Source organism: Oryza glaberrima, chromosome 2 (assembly GCF_000147395.1).
Source record: "Oryza glaberrima chromosome 2, OglaRS2, whole genome shotgun sequence".
Classification (NCBI taxonomy): domain Eukaryota; kingdom Viridiplantae; phylum Streptophyta; class Magnoliopsida; order Poales; family Poaceae; genus Oryza; species Oryza glaberrima.
Genome location: NC_068327.1, coordinates 6,427,910 through 6,452,157, shown reverse-complemented (window position 1 = coordinate 6,452,157; position 24,248 = coordinate 6,427,910). Strand labels below are relative to the sequence as shown.

Sequence of the window (24,248 nt, the reverse complement as noted above, 5' to 3'; positions counted from 1 at the left end):
TGTTCATAGCTGGCAAGGATCCTTTTAGCTGGGTGCCCTACTAATTTCAATTTTAAGAATTCATGGTTGTGGTTGAGATCTTTCATTATGCCTTTCCAGGTGTTGCTAATCCTTATAATTATGCAGGTTACCTGTCATTCATGCGTTATCATCATAGGCACCATTATCAACATTGTACACAATGAAATGCAGAATATTTTCGTAAAGCCTAATTATAGGCACCCTCCACGATGGAATGATTATAACATCAGAATACTCGAATTGATAAGTCTCAGAGAGGTTAATGCGCACACACCAGCGGAGCACCGTCAGAATAAATCATTCACAAGATAGGTTCCAGAGAAATGAGTGAAATTTGCTGTTATAAGTTTTAGTTAGCAGTGCATTGAGTTTACTAAAAAGCTTGCAAGTTTACAACGTACACCCGGAGATAGGACAAGGGATACATCTGTGTTACATCCATCTGATTAATTTAACTGACCACCTAGCTACATCGTTGATCGTTCTGCCATGAGCTGATCAAGCCTCGTACCACGTTAACGAGCTCGCAATTAACAGCTTACTTGGCAGGTCCCCTGGGCATGGTGCAATGTATGTGAGCTTCTTCCTGAAATGAGAGCATGTTAAGTTAGGTCTTGCCACGAATCCATAAAAAGGTACATGCTAGTTTTCTTGGTTGTTGGGGGTACCTTTGGATGTCAACATCTGTCACGTGGATGAATCCGGCAACATTGCTGCAGAATTGTCAAAGAGGTTTATAGCAAACGTATCTCCAGAATTGTCAAAGAGGTACACTCAGGTTTGTTACAAGAAAAACGATGCTATAATTTTTGCAGTTTTTGCGTAGTGGTAACGAAAGACTAGAGAAGTTGTAGTTAGTCACGCATGATCGAGCTAATCCAGCAGTACAGATTATAATGACACTGGTAAACTACTGAAAATGATTGCAGGATAACTTGGTGATATCCTGAATTTCAAGTATATAAATCTAATGATCATATGATACAGATCTTAAATAGTTTTGAAAACTGCCACCTAGAGTAAATGGGTTTGTCAGGTTTTTAAGTGGGCAACAGCTGTGACATGCGTACTAGCTAGGGCTAGAACTGTGCACAGACAAGTTATTTAGTGCATACAGATAATAGATTGGTCTGAAGAAAGCAAAATAATATCAAACATGTACAACATGCAAGAAACCCACCCATCTGAAAGACAATACAAAATTCCATAAACTTTACTATGTATTTTTCTTTCCTATACCTGAGCCCTGATGTACCAATTATATGCATAAATAAGGTATCACCGTATCAAGCTGTATTGACTATGGCTCTAAGCATAAACATTTTAGTAGATGTAAAGCATAAGCACTAATTTGGGCAGTTGGTATCACCTGGAAACTATTTCATCAGGTTCCTTAGCATATGAAACAGCAAGCACTGTGTGGACCATATCTGTGCTGATGTTAACAGCAACAAGTCGAGTAGGGTCTGCCACAGGCTCTGCACCAATCGGTAGTGCAGACTTAGGAGCTTGATGAGTGCCAATCTTGTAAACAGATACATCACTGAAGTTAACAACATTTGAGTGTGGTGCTAGATCATTCGCAATGCCATAAAAGTACTCCTGCAAAGCGAGTGTTACAATTTAGCTTTAGCAAACCAGAGCAGAATAGGATGGCATTAACTGAACAAATGTAACATACGATTGCATGATAACATTAGAAAAATGAAAAAGGAGGTGATATTGTACAGTAATTCATGTGTGTTTAAGCCTCCTTCGATTGTAAGATAACATTAGAAAAATGAACATAAAGGTGAGTCACACTGTACAGTAATGCATGTGTATTTAAGCCTACATCAATTAATTTCTCATATTGCCTACCAAACAATGCCTTGTATTGAAACATTGACTTTTGAAAGTTGAATCTAGGAACTTCCACATTTTATTATCAGAAAAATAATTTACCTTGATACGGAAGCTTCTAGTCTTTTGACGGTACTTTGGATTTCTCGGAACAACACCTTCTGATTTATGAAGTTTTACAACATCAATGTTGGGCTTATTTTTTGCTGCATCTTTTAGCATCTTCCATAGTTTCTCCTGCAGTAGACAAATCAAATGATCCAATCTTCAGGACCATTTCATTTCATGCTTATTCATGATAGCACTTGTCAACATAAACCTAACAGCAATAGTTTCGCTGTCCTTTGTGTGTGTGTGTTGTTGTTAGGGGAGGGGGGGGGGGGGGGGGCAGTAACTACCCCTATGACAGTATAACACAAGCTAATAATTGATATCACACAAGCAAATGTCTAGACAATAATACAATACTTCAACAAAATGCTTGGTTGCCCCCCCTAGATTCATACTGAGGTATAGAAACAGCAGCCATCATCAACATCAAACTGAACATAGATTCCAGAGTACACTTGGCAGCACATAAGAATCAGGGAATACTAAATGACTAGAGAGCTCTCTACAGCCCTATAATACAAGCATATCCCTCCTGAAATAGCACTATGAAGTACGATAGTGACATCCCATTTGAACAGAGTTCTACAACACTATGAAGAAAACAGAAGCACTTGCCTGTCCCAATACCAATATTACATTAGCCTTGAAAATCTCAATTGAATTGTGAAGTAACTGCACAACACAAATGGTGAATTAACTCATGCTAGAATATAAATATTAGCCATCAACACACATAACCAAAATCTAAGTTGCTCATGAAACAAATAAATTTACCTCTAAACCAAGGTTTTCAACCCACCCCATAGTATTGATAATCATTCCTGCTGCCCTAGATTCAGAATTTCCAGAGAATTGTTTATCCAATGTCTGAGCTAGCTCCTTCATAAGAGCTCTGTAAACATCTGGACTAACACTGTCCGCAACATAAAGAAATAGTTGAGGTGCCAAAAAAGTTGAGTAGAAGAAAAGAAGTCTTTATATAAAATACATGGAAAAAACAGTTAGGCCTTGTTCGGTTACGCTTGGATTTAATCCGGGCCGGGAATGACAAGTATAGTAAGAGATTTATGATAGATACAATGAGAGACCGGGATTTATTCCAGGCTGGGAATCAATTTACTCATGATAGGGACAATAAGAGGCCGGGATTAGTTCCACACCTCTTGACTAGTGGATTGATTCCCGGTCTCTTATTATCCCTATCATGAGTAAATTGGTTCCCGGCCCGAAATAAATTCTGGTCTCTCATTGTATCTATCATAAATTTCTTACTATACTGTTATTCCCAGCCCGGATTGAATCCAAGCGTAACCGAACAAGGCCTTAGTGGGAACGACATACCTTGGGCTTGGATGGCCGTAAAAGTATGCAAGCGGCATCTCCAAGGGAATCCCATCAACTATATCTATAGGCTTCTCAATGGGTGTTGCCGAAATACATCCAGGTATGGTTATCGAACCTTGGCCAATATCTAAATCCACATATGTAGGCTTCCAGCCCTGCTTGGCAGCCCAGCTAAGGAGCATTTTGCACAAAGTACTTTTTCCAGAATCACTTGGCCCCACAATGATCACTCTGGGTCCCTAAACCGCGAAGAGAGGCAAAACTAAGCAAGACAGCCCAAAAACCTCGGGATAAATATACCCTTTGTTCGCACAATGTTTCAATGTTTTCAACACCCATATTCAATTTTGGACCGTAGGGTACTCATCAACTTGTAACTTGTTATTGCTCTAACACATTGGTTGTTAAACAGAACTAGTTTTATGTTGGAGTACATAGTACAGGCACACACACTATATTATTTCTAGGAATCTAAAACACCTCATGTGCAACAAACTGTAAAATTAGCATGCTAGCCATCCCAAAGTATTACGCAATTATGTAATATACATAACAGAATCAAAAAGTGTGCATCTACTACACAATTTTTGACCAATTAACCGTGCAATAACTTGCATGACGAGATGCCAAACCGAGAGAGACGAGATCACAAACCTGCGAGGACTCCGGCAGGGCACCCTGAGCCGCGGCGGCCCTCGCCCTCGCCCTCCTCGCGTCAAGGATCGCGTGGGTGTTCACATAAACCACCATCGGTGTCTACAGCCATGAGCATGTAATTAGTACTATGTCACAACCACATCGCATTGCATTGGAAGAAGCTCAAAACCCCAAAATTCACAGGGGGATTAGAATATGGAGAAGAAGAAATCACCTCGTCGGACGTGTACTCGCTCTCGCTGACCCCGTCCAGCTCCACCGTCGCGCCGTGCCAGGTGAAAATCTACCCCGAAACATACCAAATGGCAAGAAATCAGTGGTCGCAGCAAAGCTGAGCCGAGGCGAGGCGAATCCCGTGGCGGGTCTCTTCTCCTCCGCGGGAGGTGGGAGGTGGGAGGAGGAGGAGGGCGCGCTTACGGCGATCTTGGAGCGGGGCGGGACGGGGACCCAGCCCTCGGGGGGGAGCTCGGTGCCGAAGACCTCCGCCGTGCCGGCGACGAGGCGGACGCGGACGGGCGCGTCGGGGGGCACCTCCACCCGCAGCTCGCTCTGCGGCGCCAGCTTGTACTGCCGCGGCGGCTGCGCGGCCCCGCCCGCGGCGGCCATGCGGGGAGGGGGTGGGTTCTCTACCGGCGGCGGCGGCGGCGCCGGCTAATCGGCGAACGAAGCGACGGCCGCCGTGAGGGGAGAGAGGAAGCCGAAGCGGTTTTGGAGATTTTGCGAGAAAAGGAGAAAAGGATTCGTTTTGTTTCGATGGTTTTGGGCATTTTTGGCCCATGTAGGGATTGCAATTTGGGCTTTGGCCGGAGCCGGGCTTGGATATTGGATTCGGGATCACCTATAAATTTTCTCCTAAAAATTTAACAGATGTATTTAGAATATAATTATAGTGTAATTACACTGTAATTTGCATGTAAATTACATGGTAGGTACAATGTAATTTGTATGTAACTTTCATATAGTTTTAAACCGTTAGATCTATTTCAAGTTTTGTGCAGGTAAAGAAGAAAAAAGTCACAGTACGCACATGTGAGAGGATTTGATCCTATGACCTCTATTTTACCGAAATAACATGTTATGTGGAGATTTTTGAAAGTTACATACATGTTACATTGTAGTTACAGTGTAATTACATATAAGTTACCGTGTGATTACACTATGATTGTAATATAATTACATCTGTCATATTTTTAGGAGAAAATTTGTCGACAAATATATAGGAAATCTATTGAAGTTTAAAAACATTAAATTCGAACTCGATTTATTTATGAGTAATAATAAATTTTATATAACCCAACATTTCATGTTCAAAGGTGCAGAAACCAAACACAATTTTATCTTCACTATATTTTTCAATATATCGTTAGGGACTACTGTATATATATGTCAATGCATCCATTACCATACTCTATGATAACGATGTTCACCAAAAAGATTATAAAAAGTAGTATACACGAACAATTTTTCATGATAAATATTATCCTGTTATTTCACAAATTCAATCTCGATTATTGTCCGTGCGAGTGAGTTTAGATTGCAAACTCTCAGAATGTTAAGATAGAGAGTAAGGGTGTGTTCGGAATCCTCTTTACCAACTCACCCTCTCTTTTTCCGCGCGCACATTTTTAAAACTGCTAAACGGTGTGTTTTTTTAAAAAAAGTTTCAATACGAAAGTTACTTAAAAAAATCATATTTCTAATTTTTTATCACGTGCTAAAAAAATACTTCCTCTGTTTCACAATGTAAGTCATTCTAGCATTTTCCACAATTATATTGATGTTAATGAATCTAAATAAATATATATGTCTAGACTCATTAACATCAATATAAATGTGAGAAATGCTAGAATGATTTACATTATAAAACGGAGGGAGTAGCTAATACTTAATTATACTTAATTAATCACGTATTCACGTGCTAATGGACCGCTCCGTTTTTTTCGGACCACTAGGCACAAATTTGAGAGTTTACTTCAACTCACAGAATTCTCAATCTAACTCCAATTTCGTCATCTCAAATTGAAACCACTCAATGTACGTCGAATCTTATTTGAAACTCACCAAATTGCAGGACATTTCATTTTTATTTCATCATCTCGCATCACATTTCAAGTCCACGCGTGACGCGCCTACAATCATTGACAATCGCGAGTCGTCTCGTCGCCTACTCTCCTCGATCTCCGCCATTCTTCCTGCTCGCGAGCTACCTACTCCTCCTTCTCCACCTCGCATTGCATCCTCTCGATCGCGGCGTGCTCCGATCCACCACGATGGCCTCCCGCCAAGCGCCGCCGCAGCCGCCGCCGGAGGAGGAGCCCCCGCTCCCACCGCCGGCGGATCACCATCCCCAAGCCGACGCCGCCGACGGCGGCGGCGGCGACGGTTGGGCCACGTTCGTGGGCTACTCGCTCGCAGCCCTCAACTCCACGCTGGAGATGCGCCGCTTCGAGCCCGGCGCGCCGTTCTCCGCCGCCGTCTTCGCCTACCCGTACCTCCTCCTGCTGCTCTACTTCTACTTCCTCACGCGGTTCCAGGGAGCTCCCCGCGGCTCGCCGGGGATCAGGGACCGGCTCAAGGCCCCGCTGTGGCCGCTCGCGGCGCTCCTCGCCGTCGAGTTCGCCTACCAGCTGACGGGGGCGGCCAGGTTGACGCCGCGCGCCTTGGAGATCGCCGCCGCCGCCGCCGCGATCGGGGCCACCTACGCCTTCCTGCAGCGCAAGGCGTAACTAAGAAACAATTTACTGGAACAACTGTAAGAATTTTTCTGTTTGCTGTGTAGATTACGATTATATCCATGTAACAGTTCAGTGATTGTGTGACGATCGATGTCAATTACTCCCTTCGTTCTATATTATAAATCACTTTGAATTTCTATTAAATCAAATCTATTATATACTAAAACTCCATTAAACTTCCTGGAAACGCTCTCAAGCCGCCATATAGCACCCCTACAAACGCTCTCAGGTCGCCACATAGCGCTATAGAAAATCAAAACATCTAGCCATCGGTTTTCATTAAATCTGGTGGGCCCATTATTTTCCACCATTAGATCCATATTGAAAATTTACCATTTATTTTTTCCACAATATAGAATGTACATCGCTGCACGTATATACGTCCGTACATAGCAGCCCCTCCCAAAAATAGGTGCGTACTTTTTTTCTTTTTTTCTTTCCCAAACTAATAATCCAATTCCATATTATCTATGTTTTTATGCTTTGAGCTATAAAAATATATCTGATTAGTATTATTAAAAGTTACTCGCTCCGTACGGTAGAAAAAAGCATGTGACATTACTAAATTATGGTTTTATTTATTTATATATTATTGGAAAAATAACGATCAAATATATTATTTTGACACCAATGTCCTATATCTCCTACTTTGACTACATTTGATCTAGCTCATTGGCTAATCTAAAAGTCTATTAAACTTCCTACAAACATTCTCAAACCGCCATATGGTACTCCTACAAACGCTACTAAGCTGTCACCCATCGGTTTTCATTAAATCTGGTGGACCCATTGTTTTCCACCATTCGATCCATATTGAAAATTTACCATTTATTTTTTCCACAATATAGAATGTACATCGCTTCACGTATGTACTTCCGTACATAGCAGCCCCTCCCAAAAATAGGTACGTACTTTTTTTTTCTTTTTTTCTTTCCCAAACTAATAATCCAATTCCATATTATCTATGCTTTTATGCTTTGAGCCATAAAAATATATCTGATTAGTATTATTAAAAGTTACTCGCTCCGTACGGTAGAAAAAAGCATGTGACATTACTAAATTATGGTTTTATTTATTTATATATTATTTAAAAATTAACGATCAAATATATTATTTTGACACCAATGTCCTATATCTCCTACTTTGACTACATTTGATCTAGCTCATTGGCTAAGCTAAAAGTCTACTAAACTTCCTACAAACACTCTCAAACCGCCATGTGGTACTCCTACAAACACTCATAAGCTGCCACGTGGCGCTCTAATAAATAAGAGAAAATCTTACAATTATGAGAAAAAAGAAAAATATCCAACCATCGATTTTTATTTAATTCAGTGGACCCACTATTTTTAAACCATTAGATTAGATTTATTTAAAATACATCCCACGTATATATATACACGTACGTATACGTACTTCCATGTTTTGCTACTCGCGAAAAAAAGGAACAAAATACGTAATTATGATTGAAAAAAAGAAGAAGGATTAGCCATGCCACGGTCCCACCTAATTGCTACGAGAGAAACGTACATACGTGCTGCTCAAAAAAAAAAACTGAAAAAATTCTCATGTATAAACGTGCTACTATCCATGATTGAGAAAAAATTAAAATCTCCCAGGTATGTACATACTACACACAGTTCTTCCATACTCGAATCTTTATACATACGAGAAACATCCACCCATCCCTAATAAACTTATCTAAATTAGATGTATACAGGGAAAATACTACGACTACATTTGATATTAACTATATTTTCATTTAAAAACTATCACATGGAAGCATTTTTAGCTCTTTGCCCATTAAACATTCTGTAAACCCGCCATGTAGTACTTCTACACACACTTCTACGCCGCCACGTGACATTTCAATAAATTAGAAAAATCATAAAATTATGAGAATAAACAAAATATCTGGTTGTCGATTTTCACTGATATATGGTAGACCCATTGTGCGTATGTACCTCCTCACCTATATGTTTTCTCTCTTATTTTCCTCATTTAGTTAGATGAAAAAAATATTTTATGTTAAAAAATTTTAAACAACTATACTATCTAAATCATATAGCTAACTTTTTATTGGTGTACACCATTAGATTATTTAGTGTAAAACTTAAAATTAAAGAACCAAGTTAACTATATATTTTTTTTAAAAAATCATTACTTTGGTCATACATATTCTATGCATTAGCTATTGTTCACTAATCCATACATTTTTAAGAAAAACATCAAATAGATTTTAAAACCTTTTGATTAATAATACACACTTAAATTAGAACAATTTAAGTAGTTTAATTAAAAATACAATACCTAAAGTATTTTCTAATAATCAACTCAAAACTAGGACCCATTCTATTTATCTTGAGAACAATAATCTCCTCCCATCCTGCTTTACGTACACCTTTACCCTCCCCTATAACTCTCTCATCCTCTCTTCTCCAATTCAATTATCTCCTCTTCTATTTTTTTTAACTAACATAAAATAAAAATAATCATAGCTATTGTTTTATTTATAATAAAATAAATAAATAAAAATCACATTAGCTATATTTTACTATATAAAATTTAAAATACATCATTTAAAGGTTGACCCTATCGTGGCCTGACAACTAAACAACAACGAAAAATTAATTGAACAGATGTATTATATTATACTAGATCACTGTACGTAACAAAAATCAATTAAACGCCCTCCACAATTAAACGCCCTCCAGAGCACTCATAAATGACCATATATCATCTCCTAAAATTCTAAGAAAAACCAATTAAATTGATGCATCCATTATATTTGACTATTAGATCTATTTTATTAAAAGGAAATCTTAAGTTGCCATGTGTCACGTCCTATAACAGTATAACAGAAAGAACCTTAGAAATTCTTAAAAAATGAAATACCCCATCATCGGCTTTCACTTAATTCATATAGAAAAATTAGAAAAAAAAATCTCCTCCACCTCCTCCTTGCCATCACATGCACACAACACTGTTCGTCACCTCCCTATTTTTTATCTATTAAACTAAAAAAGAAACAACAAATACTGTTGGATATTTTTTTAGAAACAAAGACATCTTTTCTATCTATTAAACTTATTAAACTAAAAGAGAAACAACAAATAATGTTGGATATTTTTTTCGAGAAACAAAGTACATATGCCCCTATGAACGCATACCCTACTCCTATTAGGACCTCTGAGAGATTAGGCCGACATATTTTGATATTGACGAAGTCACCATGAGCGCCTCACTGTTGATGGATACGTCATCTACCACTGAAAAAAAATTTCAAGTTTGGGACTTGAACCCGAGTGGGAAAGTTCCACCACAAGGAAACTAACCAGTTGAGCTACGTTCACTTCGCAATAATGTTGGATATCAAAACAACCATAATTTTTAAGCTACATCTATGGAATATTCCTATGCCTTTTAAACCGGTGGAACCATTATTTCTAAAACCATTATTTCTAATCGTTATATATATATATACATATATATATATATATATATATATATATATATATATATATATATATATATATATATATATATATCATTATATGTATTCATGGTACATCACATTTCAAAAATATTATTGTGCAATTATATTTCGTCGTTATCGTATTCATGTTAGGTTGTGTAGTACCTCTTACCCACTCTACATAATATATTCATAGATAGACTGCCTCTCAAATTATGTCAATCATACTAGGCTATATACAATTTAGTGGAGCTTCATGTCCCACCCAAATCATCCTCCAATAAACCATGATAATAGGTATGCAATTAAACAGAAAAACATCTTACTTTTATTTTACACTTACTTTTACTTTCGTTGACATGTTTTCTAAAGAAAATAAGTTTACCTTCTTTTCAAAAGATGAAGAAGATTATAAATAATTGTTTATAGATATTACTTAAATATGATATAATAGAAAGCTAATAGGTTAGAAAATTGTAAAAGCAATTAATGCGAACGAAAACAATTTGGGAGAAATCATGGCAGATGTTCTCCGGTTAATACTTCGCTCTTATAAGTATCTCAAACCTATTATCATACGACACATGCCCGCGCATTCGCGCGGGCTACCTGCCTAGTTTGTAAAATAAAAGAGTAAATATCAAAGAACCACATGTACATGTGATTGTTTTTTTTTGGGAAATCGACGGCAGGAGCTCTGCCGGAATTTAATTAGAGAGAGAAAATATAGTGCTTGCAAGCCAGTTAGAGAAAACAAAGAAGACATCAGGTCGGCCTAAAAGCCGACTTGCGGAGATCAAGCTCCTGCTTTATGACATAGGCCACCTCACGCTCGGTTCTAGCACTATTAGCGAAAATCCTATTATTTGTCTCTAACCAAACATTCCACCATGTTGTTAGGAGTGCTCCTCTAACCGCCAACTTTTGATCCTTTGAGAGAACGCAGTTGATTGCAGCCCACCACACGGAGGTTCCGGCCGTGGGATCAGCAATAACAGGTGGCAAAGCTTGCCAGGAGCGAACAAAGTTCCATACTTCTCTGACGAAGCTGCAAACGCTGAACAAATGATTGGTGTCTTCGAAGGCACATGTGCATAGACGGCAGATCCAATTACACGGCCAATGTCTGTGAAGTAAGCTTTGCGCGGTTAAGGTTTTCTGATGAAGGACAAGCCATCCAAAGAACTGAATTTTCGGCTCAGCCGGCGCCTTCCATAGCGAGGAGAAGTCAATTGGTGTGAAGGGTCCTTCGAATTGGAAGAGATATGCACTCTTGGATGAGTAAGACCCTGACTCATTCCAATTCCAAGAGATATCATCTATGTTGTCGGAAAGATTTACATCTTGGAGCAAGCTTCCCAAATGCACTAATTCATTTAGCTCTTCCACTGTGGTGAATTGCCTAAAGGAGCCAATCCAGTTGTTGTTTAGGAGTTCATGAAGGACACATCTCTGCTTTCTTTTGGCCAGTTTAAAACACAAAGGTGCTATGTCCTTCAGGCAAGAGTGCTGAAACCAATTATCATGCCAGAAACTAGTCTTATCCCATGTACATGTGCTTGTGTTTCAGAAAACCCCATGTCTAAGCATCTGGTTTCAGAATACACCATGTAAATGGATCATAGCTGAAAAAACTCCATGTTTAAACAGTTTAGGGCCATCTTTGTCTTGCCAACTCGGCTCGTGGCCCACCTGCAGCTTAGACATCGTCTCAACGATCGTTAGCTTTTTGCTACGGATGAAACGAAGCGACACATGCATAATGCAGCAAGAAGAAGCTGGCGGATGTCAGCAACTAAACGATGACGATCCCAGGGAAAAACAAAACAAAACAAGTGGACTGCCACCTCTCCCTAGTTGACTGCTTTCTCAGAAAATTTGTTATAATCAGCTTGCTGATTTCAACATCACAATATCAATTCTATAAGCCAAATCACCAAAACACACAATTTCAAATCAAACTCTTAGAAACAAGCATATATAAGAAAAGGGATCAATCTAGCATTTGTCCTGCCCCAAATCAAATAAATCCTAGAACATAATCTCCAACAAATACCGCAAAGAAACCTGCCATATATCAACCATATAGCTTGAGCTGCTTGCCTCTCGTGGCCGTATGGTCTACTGCGATCCTTTATCTTCCAGCATTCAGCGGCATCGTCTAGCAGGTGCCCTAATGGGAGACGAGTGAACGAGACAGGGGAGAAAGAGAAGCGAGAGAATGGCTGAGCGTTCCATCTCGCCTAAAGTTGCGACCTCGCACCCGCATTTGACCACGCCTTCACATTAGCTACGAATGCGACTGCTGGAAGAGTGGCATGGGCCATCAGCCATGCTGGGAACTTCAAATGCCCCAAACTGCTTAGACATGGGGTTTTTTGAACCTTGATCCATTTACGTGGGGTATTTTGAAACCAGGTGCTTCGACATGGGGGTTTATGAAACACAAGTACATGTACATGGGGTTCTCTGATATTTACTCAAAATGATTTATAATATGAAATGGTTTGACTAATTAGAATTTTAGCTTCTTTTCATTACTAATATAGTTAGTAATTCAACATGTTGATCAAAGCGATATTATTATGCATTTTGTAAGGGTGTGTGTGTGTTTGGTTGGATGAGAGATGAAGCCAATTTTTTTTTCTTGGAGGGTAGGGTGGATGGGGCGGTTCAAAAAATGAAATATTCTCTTAATACCCCCTCCATTCTAAATTGATCTACATATTTCATAGGTACACCAAGACCAAAAAAAGCTAATAATTCTCTCATACTATATTTACTCTAGCAACAAACTCGATGCATGCACCATCTCCATTATTTCCTAGCCAATAGCAAATCAAGATATTGCATGTGGGTTATAAATACTTGTGTGCATGGATGCATGCATCAATGTCCATTTACTCCAATACACAAATAACGAATAGACTTAATAAATGAACACAAATATGTAGATCATTTAGGAATAACCTCAAAAAAATTATATGTAGATCAATTTGGAATGGAGGGAGTACGCTGGATGAGTGGATCTGACTAGCCAGATGAAGCCATCCATATTTTGGTTTGGGTGATGTGGCTTATTCTGATTGATTGTGGTTGGTTTAATCTTCAGTTAAGCTCTAAATGTTTTTTCTCCTAAACCGTATATCTGATTTGGGATTCGATTATACCATTATATTTATTACAATTAAATCTTTAAAACAAGATCTTGGATGATTATATTTTAATAAAAAATATGTATGATAATGGCCCCACTAAATTTTGGTTTATCCCATTCATCTTATATCCCTCCAACCAAATAAAAAATTGGATCCATCCTATCTATAAAAACCAAACAAAAAATTAAATCGTCATATCCAATAAACATGAATGGTCATATCTCATCCATATATGACCGTGAACCAAACACACCATAAGTGTGATTTGCGCGTTAAGGGATTTCTACTCCAACACATTTCCTACTGAACTACTGTGTCTGCAAACTAAACTGACAATAAATAAGACCAAATGGCCTGTTTGGGAGTCGCCCAATTTTTATTCACCTCTAAAAAATAAAAAAACAGTAACTGTCGGTCACAAAACATACCTTAGGGCAAGTTTAACGGTATAACCCACTACTAGCTCCAATTCATCAATATCCAATCTAATAACCAATTCATACAATAGTTGCTTACTATACTATTAATATATGGTCCCACCTGTCATAGACACATTGTGTCTTAGAGTCCGTGCTGCAGCGGGCTACATATCTGTAGCCCGCTGCTTTTCTCTCTCATCGTTTATCTCAATAAAATATGTTTATAGCTGGCTAATAGCCCGCTATTGTACCTGCTCTTATCCCCAAATGACTGCATTTTTTATAAACAACATGGCAAAATCGAGAACAGAATTCAAATCAATCCGCCAGATTCTGTTTTAATATACAGTGGAAACCACATAAAAATTGAAAATTACCGTTGGGGTAAAAGTGGATGCCTGAGATTTATCCATATCACAAAGTAAAAAATTTTACTCGTAGTAATTTTTTTTTCTAATGGTTGAATCTGAGAGTACTTTACTATTGGTGACGTGGATAAATCTTAGGTGTCTGTTTTTCACTTATATATGTGATTCGCACTATATAATTTTCCATTTACATTGGCCATAAGAGAGTTTTAGATCGCAAAGAACACCACCACTATAGAAGAAATAAAAAAAACTTATTTTCCGTTGGCATGTAGTCTACACAAGTTTTGGGCCTAAAAGAGGCCTCCATGCATGCCCTTTTGAGTTATATTTACGCATCTAGGTATCATTACTTCCTTAGTGTCAACTGTGAAACTTACAACTTGTCACAGGATGATGCAATGCACTTTTAAGATTAAAAATGGAGAAATGATTCCTTAATTTGTTGTTGTCTTCGATGCAGCATAATAACATTATTACAAAATAAAACACCCCTTTCATGATTTGGAGGGCAAGCCCAAAGGCATCTGAGGATCATGCATGGAAAAGAAAATTTCACACAATTTAAAAGAAAAAGGACTTCTACACCAATCAACTAGCACATCTTCAATGTGCCTCATAATACTGGAACAACAAATGGCGTCGCACAGAGTAACAAAGGCGTCTTGCGTCGTGCACCGAGGCCAGATGACTCCTCTATGTCCACATCTACGACACCCTTTGGCAGCGACCAATCAAAGTGATAGAGGAGCTGCACGAGCGCCATCTCCAAAATGGGGATCCTGTAGGCTACGCCAGGGCACATCCTTCTTCCTGCACCAAAAGGCAAGTACTCGTAGCAACTCCCTGTAAAGTCGACCATGTTTTTCTCGAAGCGCTCAGGTTTGAACTCCTCGGCATCGTCCCAGTATCGTGGATCCCTCCCGATAGCCCATGCATTTACAATGATGCGGGACCTCGCTGGGATCATGTAGCCTTTGATCTCACACGTGTCAATGCTCTCTCGGGGCACTAGGAGAGGAACCGGCGGGTGCAAGCGAAGAGTCTCCTTGATGAACAATCCTAGGTATGGGAGGCGACTCGCCTGAATGTCCTCCTCTCCCACCGTTGCCTTTCCATAGAACGCTTCTCGGATCTCACCCTGTAATTTGCTCATCACCATCGGGCTCCGCATCAGTTCTGACATACCCCAACCCAATGTTGATGACAATGTGCCTGTTCCAGCCGTGAACATATCGAATATCATTGACTTGATACTATTTCTACTCAGGCAACCACCTTGCTCATGCAAGCCGATGAGCACGTCGACGAGGTTTTCCTCGGTGCCCACCATGCCGCACCTGGCCTTGTCTTCTCTTGCGCTTCTTCTCTCCTCTATGACCTCTTCCAAGGTGGAATCCACAACCCTGTGGATGTCCTCTAGGGCACGCCGCATGCCAGTCACCGCGGCGAGCACTTTTCGCCATGTCGGGAAGAGGTCGGGGATCTTGAAACCGCTAGCTAGAGTGACCCCGGTCTTCACAGCTGAAAGGAACTTCTTGGCATTTCTATGCTTGCTCCCAAAGGATGCACGGGAGACGTTGCTGATCACCAGGAAGGAGAACATTGCGGTGAGGTCCACTGGCGTCGATGGTCCTGCTGCACGGATCTCTTCCACTTGACTCTCCATCTACATATAAAAATAACATGTTGTATTAGGATATTAGTGATTGTGATCAAACTTTATGATTAGCTACCAAACCTCTTTTGATGTACTTATGTAATTTTGAAAGAGAGAAAGTAGAGTGTTTGAACACAATGAGCTTTCGACGACAACCCTAGTGGCGAAAATCAAGGAGGAGATCAAAATCTAGACCGTATCTGGAGCAAAACGACCCTTAAAACTTATCCCCTTGCTTTTTTTAGTATTATTCTTTCTTACTTGTACAATATATACTCCTATTATATATATCCAATTAAATTAGCACACTAAGTACCGGTTCATTAAAAAAAATACGTCCGATGTCGATGATGCACATGTTTTGGCTATCACACTTCAAAATGTGAATTTGTGATTAGAATGTGTTAATTAAGGGTCTGTTTGGATCAGGGACTAAAATTTTAGTCCCTGTCACATCGGATGTTTGACACTAATTAGAAGTATTAAATGTAGACTAATAACAAAACTCATTCCATAACCCTGGACTAATTCGCGAGATAAATCTATTAAACCTAATTAATCCATGATTATCCTATGTGGCTACAGTAAACATGTACTAATTATAGATTAATTAGGTTTAAAAATTTTGTCTCGCGAATTATCTCTCATTTATACAATTAGTTTTATTATTAGTCTACGTTTAATACTTCTAATCAGTGTCGAAACATCCGATGTGACAGGGACTAAAGTTTAGTACCTGGATCCAAACACCACGGGTGTGTTTAGTTCACGCCAAAATTGAAAGTTTGGTTGAAATTGGAACGATGTGATGGAAAAGTTGGAAGTTTACGTGTGTAGGAAAATTTTGATGTAATGGAAAATTAGTTGAAAGTTTGAAGAAAAAGTTTAGAACTAAACAAGCCCTAAAATTGTTAAGTAGTGTAAGCTAATGTGTGTGACCTATATATGTACCTCTTGTTCCCTGATGTGACGGAAGGAGAGGACACGCTTCGGCCCCAGCACCTCGGCGGCGCAGAGCTGCCGGAGCCTGCGCCAGTACTCGCCGGACGGCGAGAAGAGGATGTCGGCGCCGCCGTAGAGCACGACCTCGCCGGCGAGCAGCCTGGGGCGGGTGGCGAAGTTGGCGTCGTGCGTCCTGAGCACCTCCCGCGCCATCTCCCTCGACGACGCCACCACCAGCGGCGTCTCGCCGAGCCGGAGCATCATCAGCGGGCCGTGCGCCGCGGCGAGGTCCCTGAGCGCGCGGTGCGGCAGCTTCCCGGCGAGGTGGTGCATGCTGCCGATCACCGGCAGCCTCCATGGCCCCGGCGGCAGGGGCGGCGCCGCCGGCTTTGCCCTGATGATGATGAGGAACGCCTTGATGATCTGGAGCAGCGCAACGGCGAGCACGGAGAGGAGGAGAGCTCTGTACAAGAGCTCATCCATGGTTGCCAAGGTTAATTGTGAGCTGTGGCGGCGCTCTGTACTGTGTATGTGGCATGTGCTTGTGTATGTGCTGCACATATATGTAGAAGAGGTAGAAGCTGCGGTTGGCATGGCAGGGGCAGTGAAGTCCTTTCTATCTAGAAAGATAGTGGATAGTGGATAGCTAGAGAGATAGAAAGATGCAATATTACATTTCTAGCTATCCACTATCTCTCCATCTCTCTATCTCTCCATCTCTCTATCTATCAATGCAATATTAAATTAAGAAAACTATAACTTTTTTAATTTTATTAATGGTAGTTTTAGCGCCGCTCCTCTAAGTTCTTCACTGGATTATTGCCATGAATTATTTGCTGCATGTATCTAAATATACACTTTCTCAGAAACTTTCTTTTGCTGCATTGTTAATTAGGTCACTTTGTTCCGAGGTATTTTATTAATTTTATTTCTAAAATATTTAATTTATTATTCCTATGATAATTTAGATAATATGTGGCAATAGCTTCGGTAATAATCTATCACAAACCGGTTTTATGATAGAATCATCAATTATTTTTGTAGTTTTCCCAAATAATCAACAGCAACAGATAGTTTTGACTTAGAAAAATAGCACTTGTATGATATTTACTCCTACATCTATCTATCTATCTATCTATCTATCTATCAAGAAAAAAGAAATATTGAATCTTCAGTATGCATCATTGCCACCATCTATATCTACCTATCTGTCTTACTACCTACATATGCTCATCCTAATTAAAATCCGACATTAATTGAGAAAACAGTAAATAAAAATATTAACACCCATGTAGATGATCCAAAATTATTTTAACGCCTAAAGACTGTTTCGATTGCGACAATACTTGGATATCATGATAGTGACTGGTCTATGTGAGGGACAAGTGCGTTGTGTTCAACTGTCTTTAGATTTAGGTGATAGGCCCTACTTATGTGTCTCCATTGTAAGCTAGACAATGTCCAGCCACGCATAACAGTGATCGTATGGTTCTATAGTTTTTTTCCTCAACAAGGTGTGTTGGAGTTTGTCGGCACATAGTGCTTTGTTTTTATTTCTAATTATAATCTTCCAGGACTATAGTCTTGTTAATGGATAGTTCATTATTAACCTCTTGTGCAACAGCATGCTTCATCTCTTAACCTCATCCGATCATGAAATGGCACATGCAAATTAACAAGGGCTATCAAAGTTTTTCCCCTTCATACTTAATATGTACTAATAAGCATCTTAAAAATGCTAATATATGGATCGAATGGGTGATAATATATAAATGGGACGGGATGCCAGATACATTCTAGACTCTTTATCGAGCATTTCAGTCTATGTTAATATATATGTCTTCGTAGCTGTCTACATGAAAAATATAGGACGGTATATTAATTAATTGTAAAAGGAACACAACCTTTTGATGGATTGGGGGTGTAAGCCTACAGGCATGTAAGGTCAACCATGGAATGAAAACAAAAAAAAAATACATGCTACTAGTACACACAAGAGTTCTAAGTCAACCAGCTAGCACCAATCAATGTCTGTCTTACAATACTGGAACAACAAATGGGGTGGCACATAGTAGCAGGGGCGTCATACGCCGTGCACCAAGGCCAGGTTCCTCCTCCATGTCCACCTCGGTGACACCCTTTGGGAGTGACCAATTGAAGTGGCATAGAAGCTGCACAAGTGCTATCTCCAAGACAGGTAAGGCGTACGTAATACCCGGGCAAATCCTTCGTCCAGCTCCGAAAGGTAGGTACTCGTAGCTAGTCCCTGCAAAGTCCACCTTGTTGCCCTCAAATCGTTCTGGCTTGAATTCCTCAGGATCATCCCAATACTTTGGGTCTCTCCCAATAGCCCATGCATTTACAACGATACGTGACCTTGCAGGGATCGTATAGCCATTGACCTCGCACATGTCAATGCTCTCCCGGGGCACAAGAAGAGGCACTGGAGGGTGCAACCGAAGGGTCTCCTTGATAAAAAGCCTAAGGTAGGGGAGGTTGCTCACCTGGATGTCACCCTCCCCTATGGTAGCCTTACCGTGAAACGCCTCTCGGATCTCACCTTGCAGCTTGGTCATCACCCTTGGGTTCCTCATTAGTTCCGACATACCCCAATTTAGCGATGATGCTAACGTGCCTGTTCCGGCTGTGAACATATCAAATATCACCGACTTGATGCTATTTCTACTTAGGTGGCCACCTTGCTCATGCAATTTGATGAGCACATCGACCAAGTTTTCCTCGTTGTCCTCCATGTCCAATCTGCCCTTGCTTTCTCTTGCAGCGCCTCTCCTCTCCTCTATGACCTCTTCTAAGGTGGAGTCCACTATCCTATGGACATTTTCAAGGGCACGCCGCATGCCCGTCACTGCAGCAAGCACCGTTCTCCATGTCGGGAAGAGGTCAGGGATCTTGAACCCACTAGCCAAACTGATCCCAGTCTTTATTGCTGAAAGGTACTCGTCAGCATTCCTTTGTTTCTTACCAAAGGATGCACATGAGACGATACTGATTGCCATGTCATAGAAAAGTGCACTAACATCCATCGGCACCGATGGTCCGACCGCACGGATCCTTTCCACCCGACTCGCCATCTAGATAGAAGAAGCATAGATGTATTAGAAATTTGAGATCACCTTGAAATTTTTAAGAGTTACTTAAATTTACGGAGGTGTCTACTGCTAGTAACCATACTACCAGTATTATTACTAACAAAAAAATGATCTAAGCCATTGATTATGTTTATTTTTTCTATTACTATACGAGTAGTTGAAAAGATAATACAAATAGATGTGGCCCATTAAATAAGAAATGAAATATCTAGACTAATTCTACTGACAATAAAGACCACAGTAAAAGTTGACTTAAAACTAAATATGACTAACTGTGAAAAATCCTTTGATTATATCTAGATCAGTTGCAATCGCATGTTTGGGTTATAGGTTCTGTGATCGTATACCAACATAAACTAGTGATCAAGCATGCATTTAAGCACATATGTGACCAGAATATGTGTCAATTAATATTTATATTCATACTGACAATCAATGTTCACCTCCTGTTCCCTGATGTGCCGGAAGGATAGGACGCGCTTCGGCCCCAGCACCTCGGCGACGCAGAGCTGCCGGAGCTTGCGCCAGTACTCGCCGGACGGCGAGAAGAGGATGTCGGCGCCGCCGTAGAGCACGACCTCGCCGGCGAGCAGCCTTGGGCGGGTGGCGAAATTGGCGTCGTGCGTCCTCAGCACCTCCCGCGCCACCTCCCTGGACGACACCACCACCAGCGGCGTCTCGCCGAGCTGGAGCATCATCAGCGGGCCGTGCACGGCGGCGAGGTCCCTGAGCGCGCGGTGCGCCAGCTTCCCGGCGAGGTGGTGCATGCTGCCGATCACCGGCAGCCTCCATGGCCCCGGGGGCGTCGGTGCAGCCGCCGCCGCTTGCTTCTTCCCTCTGTTGACGACGGCGAGCTTGACGATCTGGAGCACCGCGACGGCGAGCGCGGAGAGGAGGAGCGCTTGGTACAAGAGCCCATCCATGGCTAGCAAGCAAAGAGAGAGATGAATGGTTTGTTTGGAAAACTTCTGACAGCTGTAGCTTCTTTTTAATCGGAAGCTTCTTTAAACAGTTCAACTTTTCATTCACTCAAATTCTGAGAAGCTACGGTCGTAGAATCTATAGAAATAAACTAGTAGTCAGAAGCTGAAAAACCCTACTTTGCAGATCCTCAGAAGATGGCTGCTAGTTAACTGTTTCTCCGAATTTCAAGCTCTCAAATAGACCCTAAGTGCTTGAGCTTCCCCTGACTACTAAGTGCTTGACTGCTTGGTGATCAGCTGATGATTTACGGTATTTATAGCAGAAGGTATATAGGAAGGCAGTGGTTGGCGTGTTCAAAGTCCAAACTACGTACAGAGATTAATTCATGCTTTGAGTCTTCAGAGGAAAAATCAAGTCTTTGCATGGCCCTGCAACACAGACTACACTAGCTTGCAATTACGTACTACGACCATTTCCCCCGATAATATTAGCTTCAATAATTGTTTTGGATATCCAAATGCTCCAGTAGTATACTATCACAGGTTAGTTAATTTGATTATTGTTGAATTTTAAGCTCCGTTGCTAGTTTCTATCTGGATGTATATATCAATATATGCCGGCGGCATGCAGCTGTCATTTGTCAACAACTGGATACAGTCCAGTCTACGCTATTTCAGGAACACTACTATACGACAAGTTGACTTTTTATGTCCTCGTGACTTTTTATTGTACGTGGTCAAAGTAGTTACAAAAAAGATTAAGAATATTAGACAACATAGATTATTTTATCACGTACCTCTTCATAAAAGTACATGTATGGAATGCCATTTGATGTAGACATTGAGAAAAAAAAAAAGATGCAGTCTGTAATACAAGCTCCTTCAATCCAATGCAGCACTCCTGCATGTTCTCAGAAAATAATTAAATATTATATGAGCAATCTTAGTAGTAGCATACTCCTATAACTCGATCTGAATTGTATAGTCAATTAGATACATTTTGATATTAATCCATTTCAAAACATGCATGGAAATCGTCAAGTTATAAGTCAGGATCTTGTTCAATGGGTTCGAATTGTTCCAACCAAAAGTCAGACTATACTGTCATCTATTGCACTCCTCCAGATTTTAATTTATGACGATATTTACTTTAGACATGTGTAGGTATGACTATGCGTCTTAACTTTCTCTCAAACATTAAAAAATACAAGTGTGCTAAAAAAGCATTTAATACTAAATCAAGTAATTAATAACAAAACAAATAATAATTATACATATTTTTAAATAAGATGAATGGCCAAACATATCTAAAAACTTAACGGCGTGTCATATATTAAAAACCACATAAAGTATCTTCAAAGAATGGCTCATTCAGCCATCACATAATGAACATGGGTTCCCCGCCCTTTGTGGTTGAATAAACTTGTGGGACGAGTTGTACTGTGCTTACACCAAAATTCGGTATTAGAGTTGTATTGTGCTTACATGAAAATTCGGTATTATTTTTAGTAGGTCTCTCTACTAGATAATATCATACACACAAATAGGAGGAAGTTGATGAAATTTTTTTACTAATCAAACTGCAAACAATCTTTTTTTTGTGAGGTGAACATGATCTATAAAGCTATATACAAATAGAGGAGAGATCTCAATCGCTCAAGATGGTCTATGTAAATACTCATTTTATTTAAATATAAGACAAAACCACCACTAATCCAAAGATCAAGAAATAATTATTATTATCTTTGTTTAGAAATAATTATGAGATGAAAGATTTTGATGGTGGAAGATTTTTAAAAAAATTCAGAAAAAAATATACTAGTTAATTGAATGCATATATGTATGTAGTATATTATGTGATATGGAATAAGTCCTTGTGTTCCATATTATAAGACGAGGGAGTAACAAATTTAAACTCAGTTGACCTCCTGAAATTTTCAATCTAATGCAGGATACTGAGATAAGGGAGGACATTAATTAAAAAATATCCGAATGGATGAAAAGTTGCTGCAACTGCAAGCAGACAGGCCGGGATGCAGGACAGACGACTTAATTCGAATCTACGACGGTGTCAATCAACCCGGCTCAATGTAATTAATTGGCATGATTATTGTTGTGTTGCTACATTGAAAATCCAGGGTGCTGCGTAGGAGTATTAGAGCAAGTTTAATAGTATAGCTCACTACTAGCTCTAATTCATTTATAGTCAATCTAATAGCCAATTTATACAATAGCAACTTACTATACTATTAATATACGGTCTCACCTGTCATACACACAACGTGTCTTGGAGTCCGCGCTGCAGCTGACTACAGCTTTGTAGCCCGCTGCTTTTCTCTCTCATCTTTTATTTCATTAAAATATATTTATAGTTGGCTAATAGTTTGCTATTATACCTGCTCTTATAATTTATAATTTATGCAAGGCGAGAAATTCTTCACCTTGTCGTTAATTATGACTTACATAGTACAGTTAAGTGGCATTGCGTCTGTTTGAGCTCTTGACTCGCTCCGCCGGCGGCTGCTCTGCAGCAGCGTGCAACTCCAATTCAGACTGAAAATATAATGTATGCTAATTTAAATAGAAGCAAAACTAAACTAATAAGCAAATATACAATTTTTTTGAACGATAAATTTTCGTATTATTCCGACTAATAATCCGTATTCCGACTAATCACTTTAGTGGTACCCTATCTGCTCGACAGCCGGTTTCCATCTTTTACAATACTGGGATAGTAATGCAAGTAATGCATGACTTAGGTTTACATTACCTTTCAAATTTTGGACCTCTCGTAATCAAATCACTCGGTTTCTGTCGAATTTTATTCAAGATTTATTGCAACATTTAACACATTTCATCATCACTACTATGAAACTTTTTTTTTCTCAGCAGTCAAAACATATTTTTACATATCACTGACATGCGATTAAAGGTTTGTGAAGGCGAGCATCTACCCATCTTGAGAAATCGATTTTCACATGCAAATCTTTTAAGGTCACCCATTTGAAAATCAATATTAGCAGAAAGAACACTTATGCCACCGTTTAGATCCGGGATAATTAGGCATAAATGTTCTTCTTTAGTGTTCACATGTATTTATCCGGAAAAGCAAAGAAATAACTAATGACTCTAATCTACACTAAATACATTGCTAATCACGTTTCCCTGATTTCCGATTTCGACGGCACTGCCCATGCGTTGTGCTAGCGACACGGAACGGTCCAACGATCATAGAGACAAAATAGATTTATTTTCAGTCATACAAGACACGATCCAAAGTGATGAGAAATGCAAAATAGACTTATTTTAGACGTAGAAGATAGGGTCGAAAGAGACGAGGGATGCAAAATAGACTTATTCCAAAGATAAGTACAATGGGCTTTTATGTCTTTGGGCCGATCCAGCATGACCCAAGTCTTATTGGGTTGTGCCTAGGCTGTTGGTGTAGCTCGTGGGCGGGCACGGCCCGATTCGACATGTTGG

At 39.9% G+C, this 24,248-nt stretch overlaps 3 protein-coding genes across 3 annotated transcripts; all 3 read right to left on the bottom strand.

Moving 5' to 3' along the window:
* Positions 1-330: 330 nt before the first annotated feature.
* Positions 331-4,672, bottom strand: LOC127762281 (protein CLP1 homolog). The gene is made up of 10 exons (XM_052286723.1): positions 4,393-4,672; positions 4,190-4,258; positions 3,973-4,074; positions 3,316-3,557; positions 2,749-2,887; positions 2,590-2,646; positions 1,966-2,100; positions 1,391-1,623; positions 690-734; positions 331-607 (listed from the first exon to the last, which is right to left on the bottom strand). Exons 1-10 carry the CDS (start codon positions 4,579-4,581, stop codon positions 520-522), a joined length of 1,299 nt encoding a protein of 432 aa, XP_052142683.1. The 5' UTR covers positions 4,582-4,672; the 3' UTR covers positions 331-519.
* A 10,074-nt stretch (positions 4,673-14,746) lies between these two features.
* On the bottom strand, positions 14,747-17,215 carry LOC127764172 (premnaspirodiene oxygenase-like). Its single transcript, XM_052289009.1, has 2 exons — positions 16,742-17,215; positions 14,747-15,799 (listed from the first exon to the last, which is right to left on the bottom strand). Exons 1-2 carry the CDS (start codon positions 17,213-17,215, stop codon positions 14,747-14,749), a joined length of 1,527 nt encoding a protein of 508 aa, XP_052144969.1.
* A 1,545-nt stretch (positions 17,216-18,760) lies between these two features.
* On the bottom strand, positions 18,761-20,765 carry LOC127764243 (premnaspirodiene oxygenase-like). The gene is made up of 2 exons (XM_052289095.1): positions 20,286-20,765; positions 18,761-19,824 (listed from the first exon to the last, which is right to left on the bottom strand). The coding sequence occupies exons 1-2, from the start codon at positions 20,763-20,765 to the stop codon at positions 18,769-18,771; spliced, it is 1,536 nt and encodes a 511-aa protein (XP_052145055.1). The 3' UTR covers positions 18,761-18,768.
* Positions 20,766-24,248: the final 3,483 nt, after the last annotated feature.